The sequence below is a fragment of the Tauraco erythrolophus genome, chromosome 5 (genome assembly GCF_009769465.1).
Source record: "Tauraco erythrolophus isolate bTauEry1 chromosome 5, bTauEry1.pri, whole genome shotgun sequence".
In the NCBI taxonomy this organism is placed as follows: Eukaryota; Metazoa; Chordata; class Aves; order Musophagiformes; family Musophagidae; genus Tauraco; species Tauraco erythrolophus.
In genome coordinates this window covers 29,854,730-29,881,349 of record NC_141469.1, presented here as the reverse complement: position 1 = coordinate 29,881,349, position 26,620 = coordinate 29,854,730, and the positions used below count along the sequence as shown (strand labels likewise).

Here is a 26,620-nt window from a genome sequence, read left to right as displayed (position 1 = left end):
TCCTTTTTCGCTGGAGTAAAATACAGGAAAAAACAGTATAGAAAAAAATCTCTTACAATGTAAGATTTCCCCTCTCTGGTACAGGGTGTGCCTTTCCCACCACGCACTATATTTCTTGGTGGAAGGATATTTAAAAACATGTTTGTTTAAGAATCACCGGAGAGCTATTTTATAAGAGCGCAAAGAAATTGTTATGTGTGTGGTTATAGCGAGAGACGCACCTGGATCATGAACGGCATTCAAGCACTTGCTCAAAAACACACAAGGCAAAGCAAATCTCATTGGGACCACAGACCAAGCCATTTCTTACTTAAAAGGACTTGAGAGCTAATAACTTCTTTCAAGGATATACTATTTTAAACACCTGTTGGTTGACAAATACTATCTCAAAACCCTACATTTACGCCTACCTGGTTTGATTTTAACCTACCTCCAATCTGCAAGCATTTTGGAGGGAACCTTTTACATTCGTAACAATTCAAGTGTAACTGTAATGCTGAGTAACAAGTTTGGTTTGTCCTGAAATTTTTTGAACTATGCAGTTCGTTATCAGTGCAGAAGCAGCAGAAGACTGCTGTGGTTGGCTCAGTGGATTTATAAAAACAAAACAAAACAAAAAATCCCCCCCCATGTAACCTTTACAGAATATATGTAAAATTGTGTCCTTCCCTGGTCATATTCACAACTTATCTACAAGATAGTGTTGGCAGTAGAAACTGCAGTCCATGACTATTTGCATTCAGCTCTCATCCATCTGTTCCTCTGCTTTCTCTTCGGCTTCAACTTGTTCAGTTTTTTGCGGGGTTTCTCAGTCTTCTGAGTTTCAACAGAATCCACCCCAAGAACATGTTCAGAGCAGCATAACTGTCCATTCAACATAGAATTTAGTACTGTCCCATCTTGATGTTCCTTGCAGAAAGAATTTGGGCAGAAGTGGCAGAAAGACACAGAAGGTTTGCCACAAACGTCACAGTGGTGCCAAGGACACTCCCACTTTCCTGTGATCAAAACCAAAGAGTGCATTAGCAGGGAGTAAACCACATCATCGTCTTTCAAAAGTTTTGTGTTGTAGAAGCAGAACAACACATGATGTTCCTGGCTAATCTCAAAAAATCAAAATGCCACATCGTACTACTAAAGCTCAAATGACAGCAGTAAGTACCAGACTTGACATCTTTTCATTTAAATACAGCAGTGAACTCCAGCTAGAAGAAATTATTCAGGCTTTACTCAATAGCATTTTACAGAACTTGCATGGTGGTAGAACATCCAAATTTCCAGTCAACCGCTGCCTACTGTTACAATGCTCACCTGTTTGTTGCAAGTTTTGCTCAGAGATGGCTGGTGTGCTTTATCTTCAGATGTTCTTTTGCCCCAGCATATTTTACCAGTCATTGTTTCACTTGTTTCTCGGATAACAGGCTTTGCCTGCTTTGCTTTGTCATATCCCACCTGACATGGCTGACTGGAACCAGGTAACTCCTGTGGAATCTGGAAATGCGACCTGATGTTTGCTGCCCTTAACGTTTTCCTACTTGCCTTGTTCCAGATGCTGCTGCTATTCTTTTGGCTTGAACTCAACTAGCTTCATGCATTTATTAGATATTACCAACTTCCCTATGACAGGGCCACAGTGCTCCTACCAAGTGATGTACTCAATTACATACATTTGTAAAACAAATGGCTCATTTTGCCAGAGGCAGGAGGAAGGCCATCATTTTGCCTCCATGCTCAAGAAGAGCTCCTACATGATGCAGGAACAAAGTTCTTACCATATGAAAAGAATGTTTTCGAGAAGACACTCTTGACAAGGTTTCAGTGCAATAAATGAAGTACCTGCACACGTTATGTATTCACACGAGTTTAAGAGGAGAGCCAACTCACCAAAAGGACGTTTCACCAAACCAAGACAGGAGAGATGATAAGCTTTAGTACAAGATTTCCGGTCACACAATACCAGCTGGCCTCCATCACCACAACGGAAACAATCATCTTCAGATTCTTTCTTCCCTTCATTTTTCATTCTGCGTCTCCGTGTTCTCTTTTTGGTCTTTTTGCCTTTTTCTTCTGAGGCATTAGTGGAAGAATTCTAAAAGAGTGAGATGCAAACCTGTAAAAGCCAGCTTTGCAAAGGAAAAACATTACACAACCTAGCAAAACTGGTGCCATGCTTGGCGGACTGTGCACACAGGCAAAAATTTGACTTGATGCAGACCTGTCTAGTGCCTCGCCACACCTATCTGTGTTCATAACAAAACCACACTGACCCTTGTGAAAAGTCGCTGAAACCAGATCTTGTCCCTACAGTCCCTTCCTACTGGAAAGCTCTTCTACTTTCTTATCACGGAAAAAAGGTCTTCCAATTTCCAGTCTAATCTACCTGTGGCTAATTTACACCCATTTTGTTCTTGCACTACCAATCGCTTCACTACAATATCCATTTTTCTTTTCCAGTTGTGTCTATTCATGTGGGAATTACCAAAATCAGTCTCCTCTTTGAGGAACGGACACCAGAATTTCAGGAACTGTAGCTCTGCCCATGCTAGAAAGAATATACCAAACATTATCCCTATTTCAATCTGACATTCTGCTGCTTGTATTTCAACTCTCCTTCACCAAATCTGGATGATTTTTTCAGTATCTCTACCATCATTCCCTCCCTCACCCCAGTAATTATTACCTGCTTTCTTTAAAATTAGCCCATTCTATCTACCAATGCAGATAGTCCTGCAAAACTGAACTGTTAACACTGTATTTCTTCATGGCTGTCTGCGTAAATTGATCACGAGCTTATGTGAAAGCCCACATAAACCTCTCCCTTAATAAAATCCAGCTATGCGAATTCTGTTGATTTTAAGTCCACTCTCTGAAGTGAGAAGACACGGTCAAAATCTCTTGATATATTACTTGCCTTTGGTCTGTCCCCAAGAAATCCACTGCAGTTTGGGGCACCACATTTGCAGACTGTTTTTTCATTGCCCAGACAGTCAAGGTTGTAATTAAAAGTCAGCTCTGTCCCTGAGTGAGATAAGACATACCCTGTCATTATGAAGGACAAGGTAATGAAGTCTATCAAAATTATTACAAACAAAGATTTCATTATCTGTATTCTGGTTTTGTACTTGCTTGCTGATCTATTATCATAGCTACAGATGCACATAGATATATGTCTATGTCTTGTGCGTGTGTGTACACAAACCACAACATACATATTTTTAAACATCCTTCTTGCCCCACTCCTTAAGTTTATTATCATCACTTGAAGAAAAGATAGAAAAATCTTGTTTGAGATCTCTACAAAAATATATGCACTGATTCAGTTAAACCATGACTGTCCCACTCTTAACCATGCAAAAGGTTTAACTTAGGGAGTGAAACGAAAACCAACGTAAGCTGATATACCTGCAGGAATATCACACACAGCAAACAGGCCGACACGAGTGTCTCCATTTACTGTCCATTTTAGAGTTTCACAATTTGGTTGGCAGCTGTGATTCATAAAACGAGAATAGTTTCCTTTGGGGCCAGCATCAATAATACGGTCCTGGAGATCAAACCAGTAACAGAATGAATGTTTTTTATCCCCGCTTACAAAAAAAACCCTCCATAAATTAATTAAGTAGTTACATTCAAAACACGCATGGTGTTGCTACCCAGAAGAAGCACACAAGAAAACTGATGGCCCATGTTGTATTGAAAACTGTAGTGTCTCATGTGGCCTGGAATGTGACACTCCCAAAGCAATACTCATGTTCTAGCTCACATTTTCCCAGAGCTCATCTCAGCCACGTGGCAGGACAAGTGTTCTTGTGAGCACTGTGGTGGTGGTCATGATAAGAACCCTCTCCCTTCAAAACGCCTCAAAACTCCAACTCAGTCCATTTACCTTTTACTTTGCATTCACAGAGCTGTGACACATTTACAAATACTGTGCTTTATAGTATTTACTAAGTCACTGCATGACTACTTGCAGAGATCACCAGTTTCTCACCAGCTTTCTTTCCCCAAATCAGCCTAGTTTAAACAAAAACAAGCTTTTGGTAAACAAAACAAAACAAAAATATCCCATCCCTACACACAATTGCCTTTTAATTTCTATCACCACCAAACATACCAGTATTAACACAAAACAAAGTCTTGAAATAGCCAGAAGAATTTAGAAACTGTGATTCTTCGCAGGGCTACTTAAGACAGCTTTGGTTATTTATGGACAATTACTACCCTTTCCTTCTAACTCATATTTATAATGTACGATTGTCATGACTATGTGCACACACATCCAGTCACTCTAATTGCAAATACAGCTTGGCCTCATAATGGCGCGGGCATTTTTGAAAGACAGAACCACAATGATCATTTATTAACAACGGCGAGAGTTGAATACATGTTCAGTTCGGAGATTCATAGATTCATAGATTTCTAGGTTGGAAAAGACCTTGGAGATCATCGAGTCCAACCATCCCTAATCCCCATTAAACCATATTGCTAAGTAGATCATCCACCCTATTCTTAAACACATCCAGGGATGGGGACTCAACCACCTCCCTGGGCAGCCTATTTAACACACTGACATTGTGCATTAGTTTAGTAGCAGGGTGAGAAACTGAAGTGCTTAGAGAAACATGGATTCATCCTTCTTAGGTGATAACTCCTGTGCAGGAACTCCTCAGTTATGGGACTAATAAAAACAGGAGCTGTGGAAATAGAGAGCAAGACCATCTTGGGCAAAAGAAAGGTGATGAGGACTGAAAAAATATGCAGGACTGACAGGCAACTCTTGTTTTTCTCCCAGGTAGTTGTTTGGGGACTAAAGCAATATAATATATGTAATGAAGATCCCCTACCATCTGGATTCTCCGCTTTCTTCTCCTTCTCAGGAACAAAACACTCGGAGGTGCACACAAGAGAACCACAGATGCTGGATTAATTTACTGCGTCAATTAATCTGCTGGATTAATTTGCTGCAGAATCAATTTGTGGAGTGCTGGCTGGCCACCAATGCAGATAGTGCTTTCGGAAAACAGTTTCTACAAAAGCACAAGCCTAGTTTTGCTATAACCAAAGAAAGGGACGGATAGTTGCAAAAAAGATTAAATGCTCAATATAGGACACTGCCTCACAACTACAGTTGACACTACTCTCAAGTGGGATTTTTTGTTATTGTTGTTGTTGAAATTTTATTAAAAGGATTGCTAACAGTGATTCTTTCAACCGTATCATTACCATTTCCCAAAACTTCACACTTCCTTTTAAGACTAGGCAGATAAATACTTTTGCTGTACTTGATTTCAAAGAAAAAGCACAATTTATAGACCTTAATATATTCTTTATCACATTAATGAGATGCATGATATATGTAGAATGGAGCGAGCAGGCACAGAAGATACAACATTGTGAATATATAAAACTGGAACAAAGGTAGCAGAGTGCCCTACCATGGTGATCAACAGAAGGAAGAGAGATCAAAATAATGTTATAATTAAATAACTGAAAAAAATGTAAAATACTCTACCTTATCAATAGTAAGCATATAGAAGTGGGTAATGTCATTTTCATGTGCATATTTGATTCTTGCCATACATTCCTCTTCATCAATCAGCTCACCAACGTACTCATTCACGAACTCTCCCTGGAAGATACCAAGTATCACTAGTAAAGTATATACCAAACCCACAAACAGCATCATAAGTCACTGATTCTTTGCTTGGCAAGAATGATTCATACCTTTTTAATATCCCTCTTAGCAACCAGACCCCACCCTTTCCCATCGGTTTTGATGATCTTTGTCTCTGGGTATTGACGTTTTGTAAAGCACTGGTTTTGGCACCGTTCTCCTGCTGGGCAAACTTGTGGATGGCATTCATACATCAGCATCCGATTTAGGCACTCGGAATCAAAGCCACACGGGTTTTCATCTGTGGGTTTGCAGTTGCACTTGGGAATCTCAGAAATGTCGGCAGTATATATCTGCACTTTACCACAAGGTTTATTCACCTGAATAATACATTAAAATAGTCCAAACATCACTTTAAAGCATTTGAATTTATTGTAAGAGTTACTACAGTGGTTACTAATTTGCTTTTGCAACACTACATGTTCCAATGGAAGCAAAATTTCATCATCTTGTGACTGTAAAAGCACAATTACCAGCATGTCATTACAACCTCTCCTCCCCATCTCACTACTCAGCTCTTCCTCTCCAGGGCTGGCTTAGACCTTTGAGTATCCAGTGTAATGTCTTCAAACTTTACCTTAATATGCTTGTATGGTGGAGGTTTACGTTCACTTTCTTGGGTTTCTTTGGCTTCTCGCTGTAGCTTTATTTCTCGAAATCGAGCTTCAGCTTCTTGCAAAGCTAAAGAAAGATTGTTGTATCAACAGAAATGCTAGAAAGAGGATTACTCCCCCCCAAGTTGACTTGCTCATTCCAAAGTGTGTGCTTAACAAAGAATCATCTTCTACTTCCTAGTACCATCATTCAATTTTCTTGCAAACAATGCTCCTGGTGTATTAATGCTCTTAACAGATGTATCAATTATAATCTTTCTGTCTCCCAGTTACACTCATCATTTCCTTTCTGGAAAGTAACAATTATCAGAAATAATTCCAATTAGATGCTAGTCTTTTATAAGCCATGAAAATAATGCTTTCATTTAAAGTTAGTAATAGTGACTGCTGCCCAGGACAGCGAAACAATTGTTTTAATTCAATATTGCAAAACAAATGTACAAAACCAATCCTACGTCTATGTGTGAAGGAATGAAGGCATGCATATCACAAGATTATTTTAGTTTACTTTTAGCTATGTACCATTTTTGAAGACTTTTCCAATTCCTTTGATCCCCTGGTATCTACTCCCTCTGTCTCCCTCCATATAAGGGAACACCCGTGCTTGGTGTGTCCAATAGTAATCCTTAGAACCAAAGAAAAACACAGGAAATTCTCCAATTTCATGCTTCATTTTCTGGATATTTGGGGGAACATTTTTCGGATGGCAAACTTCTGCAGGCCACCATCTAGCACAGAAGTACAAATAAAAAAATGCAGCACTTTAGTCACACTCTTTCTGAAAGAGATAGTTTAACAAAATCACCCTAAACAGCAGAAACTGATTATTATTTCCAAGATCCAAGCGGATTAAAAACCCTCTCCTCCCCCCACTCACTAAGCAACAAGAGAAGGCAGGACTAGAAAAGGAAAGCCGACACTCAAATCTGCGGGACGTTTTGCCTGCCTGCAAGATAAGCATACACATAAAGCTTCTTGCATCTGGTTAGCAAAAGCATCGTCTCTAATAAGGGCTGCAATCACTGTAATTGTCAAAGATCAAGAGACAGCTGATAATAGCTATTAATGCTTTCTAGGATAAACCCTGCCCACCCTATCTCACTCAAATCTCAATGAAGTGTAAAACACTGACAACCTGAGTGACTTATCTCCCAGCCTGCAAGGTAGTAATTTAGCCAATTACAAATTATACCAGCTTAATTATTTGAAGAGATCTCTGAAACAAAAGGGGTTGAAGGCTCGTACACTGGAAGCAGATGTCAGAAGACTACAAGGAATCCTGAAGGGGTGACGCCTTGGCCGAGAGCAACAGTGAGCTTCAAGTCTTTGAGTTTAAAGCTTGCAAGGAGATGGGGTCCCTAGTTCACAGAGGAGTGAGACATCTGTGTGCAGCAAGGCTGGCCTACAGAAGCAACCAATTGTATGATCCTTAACTAAACCTGCTAGTACTGTAAAACAAAATAAATCTGTTCATCAGACCTGTAATTTCCCAGTTTAACCCAAATAATATCCTGGAAATGGAGCTTCTTCCCCGCCCTGCAGTCATTGCAGTACCAGCTCCCATCTGGCATTTCAATGTTTAAGCAGTCTGGGTGAAACGCTGCAGGACATGACTCGCAGCACAACAAGCTTCCTCCTTCAGAGAAAAAAAAAAAAAAGGTTGAAAAACATCAAGACAAAAATAAAACTTCTGCATTCCAACCAGGTTCAAAGCAGCGCGATACACATGTGGTAGGTTCGGTTAGAAAATAAATGGTTAAAACATGCTGGCCTGCAACAAATACAGGTCGTTTAGTTGCATACAAAACCCAGAAGGTCCTTCCTAATTTGAATGCCTGGCAGACTCGGGTTAGTAATACATACAAAATAACAAGCAAGCTAGCGATAAAGCCAGAATAATGCACCGCCAACTATAATTACTTTGTTTAACGACTATAATATATTTAACATAGTTTAATATATATTACTATTTCACTGTATGGAAAATTTTAACAAGAGATTTCTCTTATGTTTTTTTTTTCCTGGGGGGAGAGGGAATGAGGTTGTTAGTTTGTTCCATGAATTATCAACTGGAGAGTTAGCTGCAGCTTAAAAGCTGCTATGCTGCACATTAATTTGTTAACAAATCGGGTAAACTCTCACTGCTACAGTTTAATCAGCACTATACATTTTGTGGTTCTCTGTAAGAAATAAATTTATTGTACGACATAAACCAAAACACCTTTACTTAGTGGCACTCCCAGCAACAACTAATATTGATTCAATTTGCTGTCTGCTGCTAAACTAAAAGCAGCTCTTAAAATATGTATGTTTTAATATTATCTATCAGCAATGAAGAAACACAAAAAGCTTCAGTACATTGAACACAGGGGAAAGAACAGAGAAATAACTTCTCATTACGTGTCTCTGGTAAATAATTCAATCAGGCTTCTGGTTGCTGGACAAAGTCCAAGTAAAAACATTCTTTAATAAATTGTATCTGCAAAAAAAAGGGTACTAAGAAAACTTGAAGCGGCACAAGCCAACCTTAAGTTATTTCAATACCTAACAGAGCCTAACTTAATATGCCACATTTCTAATAATTTTCTATAAACAGATTAGTAAAATAAAATTCAAATTGAAGAATAAAACGTTTCGATGCTGCATTTATGAAAGAATTTCACATCACTTTACCTTTTGAACACACAAAGCACCAGCTCACATTGACATGCGCATGATGACTTTTTCCTTTCATGGCAGTGAAATGATTCGTACACACAATGCTGTTGGAAGCGATGACTGCACATCCCGCAGCAATGCACACGTCTCCAGCATGGTATGCAACAGGACAGCGAACACAACGCATCATCTTTCCTAGCAAAGCAAAACACTGCCATATTATTTTTGAACAAAACTGATTTATTATTTGAGCTAAAAAAAAGCTAGTACTGCCTGAGGTAGCTTATACACACAAAAATATACATCAATTACGTTTTCAGAATATGCATATTTGCACTTAGCAACAATACTGAATTAACAGAGGTTTTTAAAGAACCCTACACTGAGTTTAAAGCACTATAATATTTGAATGTGAAGGCTTTAACTGTGCACACCAGGGTAGACAAGCTTTCCTCAGCCCTGCAATTTTATCTATGGATGTTGCCCAAAGCTAAAAATATACACAGAATCCCACGTCTCCACACTCAGCGAGCCCTGTGCAGCATTTGTACGTTCACAGGTCTTGCCCTTGCTCTGCTCAGCCTGTCTCTCATCATCATATATGCATTCTAGATTTCATCCTCGCTTGAGAAGAAAACATGGTTAACTATAGATAACTGAAAGCTAGTTAAAAAAAACCCCACAAACACAGTAAATACTAATGTTGACTAAAAATTATGCAATTATTCGTTTTTAAAAAAATCTGAATCAATCAATAGTCCGTGCATGCCCGACAAATTGCAGCTAGCGGCTGCTAAACGGACAGATTCCTTACCTTAACATACCATAAATAGACTTAATTATCAGTCATAAAAACGTAAAATGAAACTACCTTTTGAAATTCGTGGATGTGAGGGGTTACTAACATGACAGCTTAGGCAGCTGTGGAGAGGACATCGAAACCCCCTGTTCTCAAACACAGTAAGATGAAATTTTTTCACACAAGCTTCATGGTAGAATTTTCCGCAGTGGGATACGACACAGCGTTTCACATCTGCCTTTCTCTCTTTACACACAAAACAGGTATGCACACCTAGTGGCAAAAGTAATAAAATAATGTAACTAATTTTTCAACCAAACACAGGAATTTAAAATGCTTCTGTTGTGAGTTTTCATTATGCATGGGTAAGTTGCTTTTGTTGTGTTTATTTTTTTTTTTAAACACACTCAAATCAAATTCTATTATTTGATGCAGCAATCTATTTACTTTAACTCTTTAGTGTTAAATACTAATCTGCTGAGATACAGATAAAATAAAGTTACAATGCAAACCCGAAGCCTCACCGATCTGCTTTTACATTCTTATTTATAAGCCTCAGTACACCAGGATGACTGTGATTTTTTTTTTTTTTTTTTTTAAAGCAATGAAATAGGATGATGTGTTGCCTGTGATCCTGTGAAATTTGAAGTAGGTCCACTAACCAAAACCAAGCATCCTCTAATCTCTCTGGATCACTTGGAACAGTTTTATTTTGAAGCAGCCTTGCTCCAACAAGGTTTACCAAAGTGTACTGAACTGAGCTTATGAGCAAGAATGCAAATCTTCTATGTAAAGTTTTAAGATTAAGAACTTCCAAGCAGTTATTATAGGATTAAAAGCAAATGGAATTAATAGCAATAAGGTAGTCTTTTAATAAGAAAAGCAAAAGATTGACACAGACACACAAAGGACTGAAAATGACTTAAAACATTTCACTTGCTGCTTTTTTTTCTAGGATTTCTTAAGTCTTTGTGACAGACTTTAATCTGTAATTGTACTCAGAGAGCAAATATTCTGCAATCATCAAGGCAATGGAATTCAGATTAAATCAGCCAAGTTGCAAGAGAGTTTTCACTGAAAACAGAGCGAGCTTTCTAAAACATGGCACACTTAATGGTACTGTATGAACTCCCACCCTGTCAGGCACCAAAGGACAAATACGGTTTCTCCAAAGATATGTGCTCCGTCCAGGAGGATTTCCTAGAACAATGTATGCGAAAACTACAACTTTTTTTTTTTTTTTTATTAATAGAAAGGGACAAACTTGCCTGATGTACATTCACTACAAATGAATTTTCCTGCTGGTCTTCCAGAGAGCCCAAGGCAGCTTACATGAAAAGCTCGATAGCAAAGTCCTTCACACAGTAGGAGATCACCTGTTTTTTCACACAGCTTTTACAACACAAAGGCATTGAATGTTAAAGAAAAGTTCATATGTGGAAGAAAATGTTTTCTTTATTCCTTTTCATATATTGCTCCTCAATATCTCTTTTCCCATTGTTGAAATCAAATTCAACAAGTGAAAGATAATTTTACAAATATCATCACATGCCCTGGCTTCCAGTCAAAACAGATAATAGAGTCGTTAAACCACTAGAAATCACTCATAGAACCATGGCTCACGAGTAAATACAATCTGAGAGAAAAAAGGAAAAGAAAAAAAGCTTTAAGAAATTTTCCCTGAGCACACTGATGCATCTGAGTAGGGTTAAAAAGCATCCTTGTTTTCCTTCTCCTTGGCAAAAGGAAATTAACCTAGATGGCACAATGATACTTCTATGTCCAAGTGGTTAGCGATGACACATGCATAACTAAAAATGAACCAAACAACAACGCTGGCAGAATTTAAGGGATTAGCCAACATTTAAAGATATATATATAACCTCATCGTCACTACGTACAAGAAATGGAAATATAACTGCTTGCCCAAGTCTCATGGAAAAAGTCTGACCTGCCCATTTGTATTGTGTTACCATTTGATAATCTAAGAACTCTTCTGGAACAGTTTGAGAAAGCTTTTTGCTTTCAATTAACATGCCACCTGCACGCTGCTACCAATGCATCACTGCAATCTCTGCTGCAACGCAGAAGCACAAAACCACTGGGTTTTACTTCCTCCTCTTTATTAACAGATAAGCCAGCAGCTCTCCTCAATCATTTAACGAGTTACCTGGCAACACTCGTGCACTTACTCTGAGGTACAAATTAGGCTTATCTTACAGATCTGGAAACTCAAGCAGAACGGCTAAGTCACTTATTGGAGGTCCAGAAAAAAACCAGTTAAGAATGAAGAATTCCATTTACTGGCATGCCACCCTCATCACTAACGGACATCTCAGACACACACAATAAATGTGTTTCTGGCCTAATATTGTCATTTTCATATTTAAAAAGACCCTTTCTAGGACCCCTCAGGAAACATGGCTTGCTGCCACAGCTAACATCTCTCACCTGACACACATGTTCTTTTTTTGTTCCTGCTCCTCGCTCAGATTTTTTGGATGATATAGACACTTCAGTCTGAGTTTCATCAGCACTTTCATAGGGAGACTCTGAGCGCTCATCTCCTTGGCCATCGGAGATCTGAAGATTAAACAGACGTGTTAGAGAAAGCAGTCATGTATGGTCAATTTTGTACAGAATATCAACTGAAGGAAGCAAACAGACTGCAAATTCAGACTAGCAGATTTAGGCACACTCTTTTGGTTTTGTTTCCCTCAACTTCAAAAAAAACCTTGATTAAAACTAGAGTATGCATTTGTGGAAGTCTCATCAAAAGGACTATACAACAATCATCCTCACCCACTCAACAGCAGCCAAAACAAACCACCAAAACTTTGTAATACGGCATTTTATTTATACTCAGTTCTGTAACAGAGTTAGTTAGAAGCGCCTAGCCGTAACACAGGGATACCTTCAAATCCTTTGATTAAAGTTTGAATATGTGAAATAGTCAATTTCAGAAAGAAACTTGGTAAACTTCAAGCTGCATATGAAAGTCTCTGACCCAAATATTCACCAAGAAAGTGGGAACAGTATATAGAAGACAGGAAGAAAGAAAAAAGCGGCTCTCTGAATAGGTCTAAGGAACATTATAGCTAACAATGAATTCAAAATACTACGAAAGATGTTACAGATATCCTGTTATGAATAAATCTTATATAACAGATCTAGCTGTATTGAAGATGGAGGAATTTTTAAAATATTCATAATATACTTCAAAAAAACTGACAACCCAAGTAACATATTAAAAAAAAAAACCACAGGACAGTTTTCAGTTTAATAGAATTTAGGGAGGGAATGGACAACCGAATCAGCCATCTTATCTCATGTTACATCAGAAGATGCAGAATTTCCTCTTGTTGCCCCCAGATGGTACTCAGTGAGTTGTGTTTCACTAAGCACATTCCCCAGGAAAGCATTACAATTTGGAATTGCAAAAGAAACCTGCTATTTCTCTTCGAGCTTGTTCTAATGCTTATTCACACATACCATCAAAAATACTGCCTCGTGTCCCTTCTGAGTTGTCTGACTGCAACTCACAGTCGATGATGCCTTCTCCAGGTATTTCAGCTCTATTAAAAGTCCTTTGGAACCAGACATTTTCCTCCCGTGGAAGCATGCTGCAATTAAGCCCGTTTCAATCCTTTCTGGTATGTCAGAACGCCCTCTTAATTTTCTCCCTAAGGAATTTTTTCCAGCCTTCAAGATAATTTTGGTGGGTTTTCTCTAAACCTTATCTGTACTTGAAAAAGGCTCTTGAAAAATCAGCTACAGAGTTGGAGGCAACAGCCCATTACAAGTCTCATAAGTACAATATCCAAAGCAAATCAACATGCTACTCTTCTTCATCGCTTCTGTTCTGCTGTGTAAGGACCTCCCTAAGTCTTTTCAATACAGCACTGAAACTCACTGTAAATCGCCGCAGTACTCAAGAGATCATTTCGCCAACAGCCGTTTGTCAGGATACAGATGCCCTTTATATGAAGAATTTGCTTTCTGTTTTCAGACATACGATCTCACATTTATCTACAGTAAAACACATTTTGTTAGAAATGGCCCAGCTTACTTAGTAATGGAGACAGTTATGTGCAACCTCCCTATCAGCCAATCTCCATGTAATGTGCAAATTTATTAGAAGTGATTTATTTTGAAATCAGAGAGGAAAACGTAAAGCTGAACCAGGCCTAGTGTTAGTTTTTATAAAATCCCTTTAGAAACACTGGTTTTGAGTGATCACTTCCCACCATTGCTGCCAGCTAACTTGCATTCCTCCATTTCGCATTTGCTTTCCTTGACCATATCTAAAAATATTTTGTAAATTGGATCAGATTGACAGTTGTTGGCTTCCAAATTACTTGCAAGGGTTTAAATCCATTTCCTCTGTGTAAATGCACACTATCAAAGTGATTTGTCCCTACACTTCACCCATGAATACTTCTGCAATGGGAGTGATTTGGAGATTCTGCCCGACTGACCCTTTTAGAAGTGGTTAAAAGAAACTGCATGTAAAATCGTTGCTTTGGTCGGGCAGAAACCTCTGTCCTGTGGAAGGAGCTGAGAAACATTAAACTGCAAACGCAATCCGAGTGCATGGCCAGGAGCAGGCAGCTCTTGCTGGGAAAGGGCAGATAAAGAAAGGTAGCGTGGGAGTTCAGGAAAAGCACAAAACTGTTTTCCCTTATGGTTTAGGTAAACTTACACACATTCTTATTTCTGTTTAAACTATTCCCACAGAAACATTAATTAGTATAAGCAGAGCACTGCTCTAACGTTTTTAGTGCCTCATTATGTTCCTGTTTCAACTAGCCAAAATTAGTCATATTTAGAAAAGAAAAAAAAAAGAAAAAATAAGCTGGAAGGCCTTAGAGATGTATTTCTTTTCTATCAAAAAAAAAAAGAAAAAAGTATGCTTTATGTTCTAAACTGAACAAGTGATCTTATGTTAGCCTGATACCTACAGTTGTCCCCGATCTTTTCCACACACCACAAAGTACACTTAAAACCCTGAGAAAAAACATTTGTGCAGCATGTGTTAAGATAGTCTTTCCAGCAGCGAAGCTTGAGGAAGGCACTCCTCTTCCCCCAGCTCACTACTTTTGAAGGCAGAGCAGAGAAACAGAACATTTCCAGTGACAAATATGTTCAGTCACAAGAGAATAAGGTTGGTTTCAAAGCAATGGTTTCCCAGCTTTTCTGTGGTTTATAGACTTGTAAAATGTTCATGGAAAGGTAACCCTATTGGCAATTGAGTTTTTCAGAAAGCCCCTAGATACAGGTCACCAAACCCCAGCCGTTTGTGAACCCTAGGTTGAAAGCCATTTTCCTACAGAACTGAGATTTTAGTGCCTCAGAACTGATGAACCAGCCCTTCATTTAGATTAAATAGTTACTGAGCCAAAAAGGAGCAGTGCTGGCAAGAACCAAACTCTACATCACAAATGCAGCCACAAAACCCAAATTCTATCAGCCCATTCAAGGTAAAACTTGGCAATTTACACCCGCCTATAGATGAACGCTGGATTTCAAGCATCAATACCAACACACATAGCATGAACAAAACATCTTTAGTTCACCAACCATACGGCTACCAGACTGAGAGTATCTTTCAAGATCTCTCCTTTACGGCTGTCAGGAGCCTCACACACTTCGCAAATCAAACGCTCTATTAACCACCAGTTTGGCACTACACAGACAAGCCTGGATACCTGCTCACGGCCGTTGCAACTCCTAAGAATCAATATAGTCATAAGAAGCTCAGCGATGTACTTCTACTGCCTGAAGCAAGCTGCTGCTGCAGAACGCACCTCTCAATCCCTGCTACCACAGCCAAAGGTTCAGCCATCGCATCCAACTGCCACGTTATCTGTAACTCACGTACAGCTCGCATCTGCTCCACCATCATCTGAAGAGTTTGCATGCTGGCTAATTTTAGGGGGCTAATAAAGGAGGAGGCTGGCAGATTCCCCGTGGTAAGAGAAGGAAGCATTTCTTCAGGATAATCCAGTTTGACCCTACTGCCGCCTTATTTGTATCTTGCAGAAGGTGAAACACCCTCTACCAGCCATCTCCCTTTGCAAATAAGCCCTGTTCTATACAACCATCTTTTAAGAAAGCTCTGTCTGTGAAGAGACCTAGAATTCAGCTCGGCTCCTGAAGCTACCCTGGAAAAGCTAATGGAAATATCATGGAAGTAAAATGAGTGTCTGTCCCTTCAGGCCTGTGTAGAAGAGGCTGATACAACCTTCATCTAACGTTTTTCAGAGAGGACTTACAACCTAATGACAGGTAGAGCACGAGACGGTTGGGAAAACTGTATTTGTACCCGAGGCAAGCGGCAGCAGCACTAACAGGTTCTGATTCACCGAGGGGATAGTCGAGTTTCACAATAAAAACATCTTTAGATTAAACAAGTCCCTAACTAAAGATGATTTCCAAGACAATTGCTGGAAATCAGTTCATGCTGAAGCGAAACACAGCCACCTCTAAAATTAAACATAGCGCGTTTGTGGTTTGTTAACACAACTTTCCATAATGAAAGGTGAAATAGTTCACGACAGTGCCCAAATCACAGCCTTCAATAAAAATCAGTCAGGTTTTTGGGGGGCTTTTTTTTTTTTTTAAGTTACGAACACAAATCTCTCCCTCATGATCATGCCAGAGCTTGTCTTGTCCTTACTTTTGTAATATAATCTCCTTAGCAAAGTAAATTGCATGTAATTAACTTTTCTGATATTCAGGCCAAGATTCAAAGTAATCAACATTTAGATTAGTGGCAAAACCTGTTAATTAGCAATTTGTAGCGATTGCTGGTTGGCTATTTTGTTCTGGTTTACATTTTGAGCAATTTCTTATTTCTCACAAAGGCAAAATACTATTTTTAAGAGGTCAAGTTTAGGGGAAAAAAGGCAAGGCCGTTCACTTCAGGTTTATAGCAAGTGACAAATTTCTGCAATGAAATTGTACCCGAACTCTATAACCACCTCCACTGTTCATTAGCAATTAACGATGCTGCAACATGGAGGACACCCTTCTTCTGCTGAAGTTAGTATCAGCGCAAGCACCATCAAACTTCACATTTTGCACATCAGTCAGGCTTTCCTTCCCATTTCCTTCAATTATTGAACAGCAACATTATTTTGGGAGGACTTGCCTGTAGAGGCTTTCACATCACACTGCCTGAACACGGAGCAACCGGGTGGTATTTCACAAATCAAATCCAGCTCGTTTTACTGGAAACTGTGCATCTGCCTACACGAGTGGAAGGGGAAAAACTGGCCTAAAAACCAAACCACGAGCTTTGCTCTCCACTGGGGCTGGGCCAGAACTTACTTCAGGGATTAAGGAGGTTCAGAATACTGTTGCTCGCAGAAGCGACAAATTTACAGTCAGATTTCCAAGGCAAGCTTTTCGTTCCCACATGTATCAGTTATTATTCATTATTCACACATGTAAGACTTGAAGGGAACATGTAAGGACACGTGACTGCATTTTTCCGAGTTCTCTATAGCTTTGTTATTGGAAAAATACTTGCTATGGAGTCAAACTGGGTCAAAATTTTGGCATCTCGGAGTTCTTTGGGCTTAGTATTGTATTTTCACCTGTGAAAAGATACAAATTGTGGCAATGCATCACTAGTTTAAGAATTGGGTCTACTCATCTCAAGGTATTTTGATCACGCATTTTATACTACTACAACTTTCTTTTGGCAATAGTTACTCAGAGCCACAACCGAACAGGAGTCAGCATGTCAAGACCTCGTATCCCCAAAGTCGTCATAATATTCTTTTGAATTGAGCTTTTCGTATATGCTAAAATTCCCTGTTCACAATAACCAAAAGAAGTGTTTAATGGATTCTTCCAGACAAACACTGACCTTTGTTTAGAAAGACTATGTAAGAATGCTTATACAAGCAATCTTTAGCATTAGCTCTTAACTGAATGAAGATGCTTTGCATACTGCAATATTTGATGTATAAAGCCAGGTTACACCAGCAACTGCCACTGAATACTGGGTAATTGTTTAAATGATAAATATAAGGATGAGATGTCCTTTTTTTTACTGCTTCCCAAACTACTTCTCCCCACTTTGTGCAAAAGGGATATACAATGTGCACAGGGATGCCACAGATGTCTGTGGAATAACAGAGTTTCCTTCTCATGATTACGCTGAGTAAATAAGAATTTGGTTTTGAAGGAGGCTGCCCGGCAGGCTCAAGAAAGGAGGAAATGTGTGCAACTCCATACATTTAAAATAAGACACTAGAGTATTAAAAGGAATTAAATTGAGTCAGCTATGTGCATTTTGTGAGTTTCTATGATTATATTCTTAATTTTGTCTTTTGATTGAAGCTCTCTAGAAAGATTAAGGGGGCAGACAGGAAGACTTGACAGCAGCATTGTGTACAAAATCACTTCTCAAACATTTTACCTACTGCAAGACTTTCCTCAGCTGCAACCCTGACTTCAGTTAACTGCATAGTTCACTGCACCATCAATTCAAGCGTTCAAAGGTGAAAGGATAAGCACTCACGCAGGGAAGCATTTCTCACACCATTCAGCACATCTAAATGTTGAGTTCAATTCTACAACTTTTTAAGCTTTTTTTGCAACCAGGTACCTGATTCCAGTCTTAACCACAAACCTCAGCAGAAACATGAGCCAATTCTTCATTCCCTCTGGCTTTTCTTTTTTTTTTTTTTTAAAAAAAAAAAAGAAGTTGGATGCAAGCTGGTAGGTATACTCGGCTTGCATATTTCTAAAATCACGTGGGCAGACATTGCAAATGATATCGTTAGTTCCACATCTGATGGCTGAAATTTCACTTATTAAACAAACAAACAAAAAAAAGATAGGTACTGACGTACTCTCAGTAGGCATCCAATCACACTGATCCATGATACAAGAAAGGATAGCCTGGAATTTAAAAATTTGAATGGTCCTATGTTTCGAAGAAGCAGGTGAGGATGAAGTGCAATACTTATATGTGGACACTTGCTCCATCCACTTACCCACTTGAGGGGAAAAAAAAAATAATTTCCATTTAAAATTTTCCACTTCCTTTCAGACAGCTCCAAAATCAAATAGTAAATAGCAGTGCCAGCAAAACAATTACACTGTAATTCCAAGGAAAAAGAGGTTCAAAAATTCTAGGTCTGAAAATAAGTGGCTGTACTCATCCAATTTGCAGCCTAAGAATTTTAAAAGTTACCATAGTAAGAACATAAAATGAAACTGTTCTGCTTGTCAAGACTGGCCCTCAATCAGCCGTTGACCTGGCTATTTAAATGTGCTTTTTGTTTTGGGCTTAGAATTAAGTCTTCATTTTTAGAAGCTGATCTATAAAAGCATTTTTGCTGGCTCACTGTTATCCTGGGGGTGAGGAGGGGGTGATGGTGTCTTTTTTTCTTCCCTGTAAGTACCTCCTGGCTAAAGGATGTCCTGAAGGACTAGAGTATCAGTATTTGTTGAGGCAAAAACTCATGCCTCACGGAGCAGAGCACGTTTCAAATACTATCCACTGTACGTTAGCAATTGCAAAGTGAACAACACTCACACTTCTGTGCTTATTAGCTTCACTAGGACTTCTCTTCTCCTAGATCCAATTCAGACAAGCTCTCCCTGCCCAGTGTTTGAACGTTCAAAACAAATTTGGAAAATGTAAGTGAAAAAGTTACTAACATTTATGCATCTATGGTGCCCATACTGGAATGGGCTCCAACAGTTACTACTCCACCAATCACACACCTTTTCAGATTTTTCTAGCTATCAAAGTGCATTAAAAAAAAATTCCCCAGAAAACTCACTTTGACTCATTCAGTCTTACAAAAACACTTCTTATATTACTCATATATGCCTGCTTAGCCTTTCTTAAGCATTAAGAACACAAGCTTTGATCTTAGTCATATTCAAGACAACGTTGTTCTGTCATGTTGTGCTCAAGCAGTTATAAAAGTAACTAAAGGGCAAATTTTTCCAGAGCCAAAAAATTTAACCCTCCCACTTCCCCTTGTTTTACTCAAGCATCTCTTGTTTTATAATCCCAGCTGTAGAACATCAAATGAAAATGAATTTCACTATCTATACTTATTTTAAAGCTAAGGGTATACAAAATGAAAATAAATCACAGTGGAAAATTGTTTCCTCCTGCTTTTCTGTTCGGTAGGCAAGTCGCCTCCACAGCCGGATCAGCAGGATCCATAACAGAAAGAGCCCATAAAGAGTGACCTACCACTCTGAAAGAGTTGTCTTAAGACACTCAGCTGACTTAAGTGGCATCCCCTCTCAGGTTATCTGCTATCTTTAACAGATACATTGCATCTTTCTAGAAGCATTTTAGAAGCATGTTTCCATGACTTCTGAATGCTGTCAGCTATTAAGTTCCACCTCGCTTAAAACCAAGGACACTGCTAGAAGCTCAGACTTCCTGACGTGACTTCAGAGTCAGTGATTGCTATACCACAGTCACCCAGGAGGAAGTGGTCCGGTCTGGCTAAGAGCTTTCTCTACAAAGCTTGGCATATGCATGTTCTGATAAGCAAACTCTTTCCACAGAAAAACACCAACTGCATTTTTTTTTTTCTTATTAACAAAATCTCAGTAGCTAGAGGGTTGAGGGTTGGGGTTTTTTTCAGTCTAAGCACAACTTGTATAAGAGTAAGTCAATAAGCAACATACAAACAACAGATCAGACTGTATTCAAAAGACAATCTATCGTGCACCCACACGGAGACAGAAAAACTGACAGAGCCAATTGAGTTACAGTTAACATTTCCTTTATTTCAGTATAAGAATTCCTGAACTGAATGAAGAATGATGTTTTGGCCCATACTGCTAGACTAGATAAATTCTTTAAGTATGCGGTGCCACAAGTGTACACAGTACTATAATAGCAAAAAAGACGGCCTGGGACAAGTTTCATTTTTATTATTAGCAGGAGTTAGACGTTTCAGATAAGAATATTACGCATTTCTGAATTTGCCTGGAAAGTTAATTAAAACTCTGAGAACATTTTAAAACATTATAAAATTGCCTACAGATACTCATGATATTGTGGTAGGGGATGTGGAATAAAAACCTACATCATGTAAACATTCAGTAAACAGATTCTCTGCACTCTGAAGCCTAAGTAATACACAAGATGAGAATAATTACATAAGAAACTTAATTTTCTACACAGAACGTGCTGCCAAAGAACGAGTGTCAAGCCTAGAACCATGTGAAAGCAGAAGCATCGTAACAAAATTGTATGATCTGGCAGGCGATGCAGGTCATTTCAATTGTTAGAGGCTTTAGTAGAGGCTTAGCAAGAAACAAGACCAATTACTTGCAGTGTTCTTCAAAAATGTACCCCTGACTGCTTGCTGGTGCTTTGAAACAAAGGGGAGAAAATAATAAAAAAAAAAATCTATAGGCATACAGAAACAAACAAAGGAAACAACTGTCCGCTAAGTCAGAGGATTTAAAGTGACACTATAAATTATCCTTAAGTATTGTTTTGAAGAGAAAATTATCTTTGAAGGAAGCTAGAATGAAATGCTAGTGAAAAGCTAGCACACCCATTTTGTTTAACAACTCGCAAGGTTAGCTTCAACTATTTTTTCTTTAGGGCAGTAGTTTGTTTAAAATATCATGAATTCCTTTCTTCTCTTTCCTGTTCTTAGGACCTCAACGACAGTTATTTTTACCTTCAGTAAGCGTGCCTAGAATATTTTAGTTGTATACTGCAGTACTAGACTCCAGGGTCAATAAACGGAGCTGACGTACTTTTTTAGTTGCAAGTTGTATGTGTCTCATGACTGCCTTCTAAATCAAATATCTTACCTTTTAATAATTGTACGTGTTTTCTCCCTTGTGTACACATGTTAATACCCATTAAAAAATGCAGATAAACCAAATCTGCCTCAAATCAGTAATGAGAAAAAATATACTGTTTAATATGCAGAAAAAGAGCAAAACTTAAGGCTTGTGTTATTATAACTTGCATTATTAGGCCTTAGAAAAGCAAGAAGTTGTAGCCATAACCAGTAACTGAGCTTGTTTCAACACTGGATGCTGCAGAAAGAATTCCCTCTAGGGAAGATATAAGGAATTTAATAAAAGCAACACCTTCAAAATCTTTCACAGGCTTCTTTAAACTGCCATCTGCTGGTCAGCTCATACTTCATGAGGATATGATGAATGACAGACTAGCTAAGAATTTAGAGTATTACATGTTCTTTATTTTGTCCTCTCTTAGAAAAAAAAAATTACAATTTCTTTGACAAAGATCAGAAGTAGTATCTAGACCCTGCAGGACACTATTACACTTATCTGCTGTCAACAAATTCATCCAATTTAATGAAACCAGTCAATAACCACAAAAATCGAATGAAAAGGTAAAGCAGATGTGTTTCATGCAAACACACCAAGTGTGTCGATAATCCAGCAGTAATGATAATGTAAAGCCTTTTTTATTTATTAAAAAAATACTGGTTACACTCTACTGGCACCTACTACGTTATTGAGAGGTGGAGGGCCAAGGTTAATAAAGAAATGAGAATACATCACCTGTATCTCTTCTCACAAATATCACGAGCTTTTGGATGGTTACACCAAGTCTTACATAGGCAGTAAAAAACCACTCCAAGCTTTTGCAGACTCTGAAGTGTTCGGTATCTTTCTCACATCGGGCCCTACCAGTCGTTCATTAAGAATCAGATTTTAAACAAAATTGTATTTCACATGAAGTACTGGAGGAAACGACTACTGATATCAAGTGCCTAGAAGTAAAATTAAGTCTTTTGTTTCAAGATTAAATGCAGGTATGGAATTAATTTATTCATTCATGTGTAAACGCCTTACTGCTTCTGTTCATCCATGTTAAACCAAATTCAGTGCCCAATTTTTCAAAGGCAGTGAAAGCCTACCTTTAAATCTCTGATACGCCAGGTCTATAAATGTTTGTTTGTTCTGAAAGCAGAAATCCAGACCCCCATCCCTGCCTCTCTCCCTTGTAAATTAGATACTCAAAGTAACCTATTGATTGAGAATTTGGCCTCAACTAATTTTATAATATCTCAAGTAAACTTCATTAAAAAAATAGTCCCAATAACAACAAAAAAGCATCCAAAATATTTTTTAAAAATGTCAAATAAGATGCATCTTTCAAACACTAAAAATCTGAGCATACCCCTCCTATTGAGCACATCTTTCCTAGAACTTAGTTGCAATGGACTGACATTTAAGAAGTGTGCAGCTAGCAACAGTCCTTTACAAATAACAGCCATATCCAGTTTCCATTCTGGAACCAGCTGTCTGCAAACAGTGGCAAGGAAAAAAAAAAATAAAAAAAATACCAGGATCCACTTAGTATTGCTTGTGGAGGTGTATGTGCTTGTGGAATATGCAGAATTTCTCTATCTTTGTTAAGAGAGCATCTAAGCCAACATTTAGAAGTAGTACAGTAAACACAGAAATATAAAAGTTAATCAGTAAATGTATTTAATGTTGAGAAGAATCACATCCTACTCAACTAGCAAGGCTTTCAACATTGCATGATTGTGTTTGTTTTTTAAACTCTTTCCCTTAATGCTCTGGAGAAGTTTTCTCCCTGGGTGAACGCTCTCAGGGTACACACACACTTAGCCATTTAGACAAGTGCTAACTAACAATAGAAAAGGGAAAAAAGTTTTTAAAGCCAACCACACAATCCAAAATGTTTATCTTTCCTTCTTTTGTAGAATAGATCAATAGTTAAGTTCAGAAACACGCCTGTCATTTTTGTTTTATTTAAAGGCAAAATATATCTAATATCATAGGAAACAAACTGGGTCCGATCCTTAGTTGGTACAAGTTCAGGTCAGTGCAGCTTTAAACCACCTAAGGATCCGGCCCACTAATCTACTCCCCCTTGCACCCAGCCCCACAAAAATCTCCATTATTTGACAGGGTGTGTTTTCTGTTAGGTTGATTGGGATTGCTTTGGTGTTTTAAAACCTTTTAAACCCTTCAAAACAATTAAATGACTTTCTAGTTTCTGTATCTGTGTTCTGTGAGCAGTGTATGATGTTATTTTTCCTCACATCTTTTGCCGTTTAGCAGTAGCTGACCAAATTAAGAGTTAAGTTTTAAAACTTTCATCTCAGCCTATAAAACCATATCCTTTTTAACATGTGAACCGTTAAGTCACAATCCAAAATTCTACAAAAATGAGCCGTGTGCTGAGAAAGATTTCTGGAGATTTCATTTTATAAACACAATATATAGAAATAGAAGAATCTTTCTCCTGAGATTACAATATTGAGAGACGCATATTTAGAGCCAAAAAGACAGTATGTTCCTTAAACTGGACTGGCTGAATAGATGGTCCCAAACACAAACAGCCATTACACAGCAAGTCCCAGCAGTAAAGCTAAAACAGCAGAAGCTGGTAAGCCATTAGATGGGAGTTTCTCAATCGAGAGAACAAAATGAGAACAAGTATTACTTTACTTGACTGACGCTATGGACATTATTTCCCATGGGACTTCCTTTGTTTGTTTTATTGGGGTACAGGAGGGAGAATTTGTTGGGTTTGTTTGTTAAAATATTTTTCCAGTTACAGTAAGATATACAGCCATTAACATGCAAACTTTTTTCCCCACCCGAAGGCAAACCATTTACTGAACATTGTCTAGATATTTTAACTGCATCCATCATCGTGTCTAAGCACCTCATGCATTTGTTAGGGGACATCAAAGAGTCTCTAGGATAGCTGTAAGCCTTACTCTCTTGTTAGCAGGCAAGTATTTTCTCTACAGCTTTTGTAATACAAACTGCTTGAAGCTGTTTGTCTATGGATATTTTACTAAATCCTACCAACTGCATTTCCAAACCCACCTGCAAAACAGCATGCATACTTCACCCTCATGCTGCCACTTTTCAGCTGATTGGTTTTAATAGTGTAGATGACTTGGGGAATGGTTTAATGTATTGTATGAATACACTTCTGGTACATACATTTCATTTATTGTATGTCAACTGAGAAGAATTACAGTTCCAAATATGCAGAGCAAAGACCATGACTAGTAAGTATCAAAAAGATACACCCTTCACTGCCTGTTTAACTCTACTGGGGATGAAGCTATTCGCATCACAGAGAAATAGCACTTAAACAGCCTGAAAACTAATTTGAGCTTAAAAGGGCTCTGCTCAGAAAACTGTCCAGTTCTAGATCAAACAGAGGATTAGGAAACTTGCTTCAATATAAAAGCTATGGCAACATGACAATATTGAGTTACATTATGTAACTAATGTAGTACACTTACATAAAGTCTGTAGAAGAAAATACAGAACACACTGGCATTTTACTTTGCCTCTAATAGAAGGTTACAATTCTAAAACTTCGTTGGTAAATACATTAAAAACCACAATAGTATCTTGACGTCCCCAAATCAGACGTTCGTGTTACAATAAATGAATTTGCAATGCACACATGAACAGGTTTCACAGAGGCCAAAACTGTAACTTGTCTAGAGCACCAACGTTAGAGAATTCGCTTTTGATTTTTGTTTTTAAACAAGATTCACACCTGAAAATTTCTGTAATTAAATGGCTGTGTGCAAACACCACTTTTTTTTTACCTCATTCTCAGTTAAGGAAGCTGAAGGAGATGAACTCTTGCTAAAAGCAAGAGTTGAAGATTCTGCTGCTGAAGCCCGATTTCGCTTCTTCAGAGGTTTACATGCATCAGACAGATTTTTCGTTGCTGTAAAATAATTTTGGTTTACAAAGTGAAGTTTGGAACTTTAAAACGTTATCTCCCTGAAGCCATTTAAAATATTCCTTCAGATAAAGGAAGGAATGATTTAGGCAGGTCTTCTGGGCACCTACGTAGGGCTGAGAGAACACGAAGTAAGTTTCTGAAACCATGTGTTATGGCCTGACTTTAAAAATAAAGAGGTTTCTATTAATCAAATACGTACTAAAAATGTCTAAGAAATATTTTCCAAATTTTTTTCAGCTCAGTGCTATTAAAATCAAAATATCTTGTGACTTATGACCTCTTTAAAGCAGAGGTAATAGTTATCTCCTTAGATAAACAACAGAAGGCCTATTTGACCTCACCACAATCTGGGTACCACTAACGTCTTGTTAAGAGAAATGTTTTATACAGGAGCCAGGTACCAGACATTATCTATGGCACATTGCCACTTCTACATTGTGCAGAACTTGCTGAAGCTTACTTGTCTTTGGCATATCATTATAATACCTAAAGACACGTGCTCTTACAGAAGTTACCTTGAACTTGAGCATCATTAAAAAGTCTGACTTCTGGATTTTGGCCCAAGGTTATTTAGAATTCCATCTCGTGCTCCACACTGCCTCCCATCAAGCAGCATTTAAAAGGATTAAAATCACACAGTAACTGATTACATTGATGGTCACTGCACTTGTTTTATTGGGCTGATGCACAATGACAAACTGAAGCAGTACAATTTGTGTATCTGCTTGCCAAGACCACAGGGCAACAGCTTTAATTTGGTGCCATCAAATGGTGAACTTGTGAACTGCTGCTCTAAATCGGCAATACACAATTTCAATAAAGTATAATGTTGCAAAATGGTGGTAGTGAAGGAAGAGGGCACGCTCCCCCCCATCTGTGGCATAGTGGCTGTAACTGGTTATTGCGTCAGCAAAATTTAGCCGGCTGCCTCAGACAACCTGTTTATTTTAAAATTATTTAATTGAAAAAGTTACATTAAAACTTATTCTGACCACATTACCTGACTGGTTCTTTTGTGAAGAGGAGGTTTCTGTGACCTTAGAAGAGTTTGTTTTTGCTGTTTTGTCATTGCTTGTCTCCCTCTGTCACAAAAAAAATATGAAAAAATAAAAAAACTCCTAATTTATGAG

At 38.3% G+C, this 26,620-nt stretch overlaps 1 protein-coding gene across 2 annotated transcripts in view; it reads right to left on the bottom strand.

Annotated features, from left to right (window-relative positions):
* Nucleotides 1-653: 653 nt before the first annotated feature.
* Nucleotides 654-26,620, bottom strand: part of NSD2 (nuclear receptor binding SET domain protein 2) — a 59,489-nt gene continuing 33,522 nt past the window's right edge. For both annotated transcript variants that reach the window (XM_086612559.1, XM_009984048.2), the window contains 15 exons: nt 26,491-26,572; nt 25,348-25,472; nt 12,197-12,328; nt 11,014-11,137; nt 9,818-10,018; nt 8,962-9,141; nt 7,768-7,924; nt 6,811-7,016; nt 6,252-6,355; nt 5,725-5,994; nt 5,513-5,629; nt 3,403-3,544; nt 2,912-3,018; nt 1,885-2,089; nt 654-998 (listed from right to left, as the gene is read on the bottom strand). In XM_086612559.1, coding sequence (XP_086468685.1) covers nt 730-998; nt 1,885-2,089; nt 2,912-3,018; nt 3,403-3,544; nt 5,513-5,629; nt 5,725-5,994; nt 6,252-6,355; nt 6,811-7,016; nt 7,768-7,924; nt 8,962-9,141; nt 9,818-10,018; nt 11,014-11,137; nt 12,197-12,328; nt 25,348-25,472; nt 26,491-26,572 — 2,421 coding nt within the window. In that variant the 3' untranslated portion in view covers nt 654-729. The remainder of the gene's footprint in view (nt 999-1,884; nt 2,090-2,911; nt 3,019-3,402; nt 3,545-5,512; nt 5,630-5,724; nt 5,995-6,251; nt 6,356-6,810; nt 7,017-7,767; nt 7,925-8,961; nt 9,142-9,817; nt 10,019-11,013; nt 11,138-12,196; nt 12,329-25,347; nt 25,473-26,490; nt 26,573-26,620) is intronic.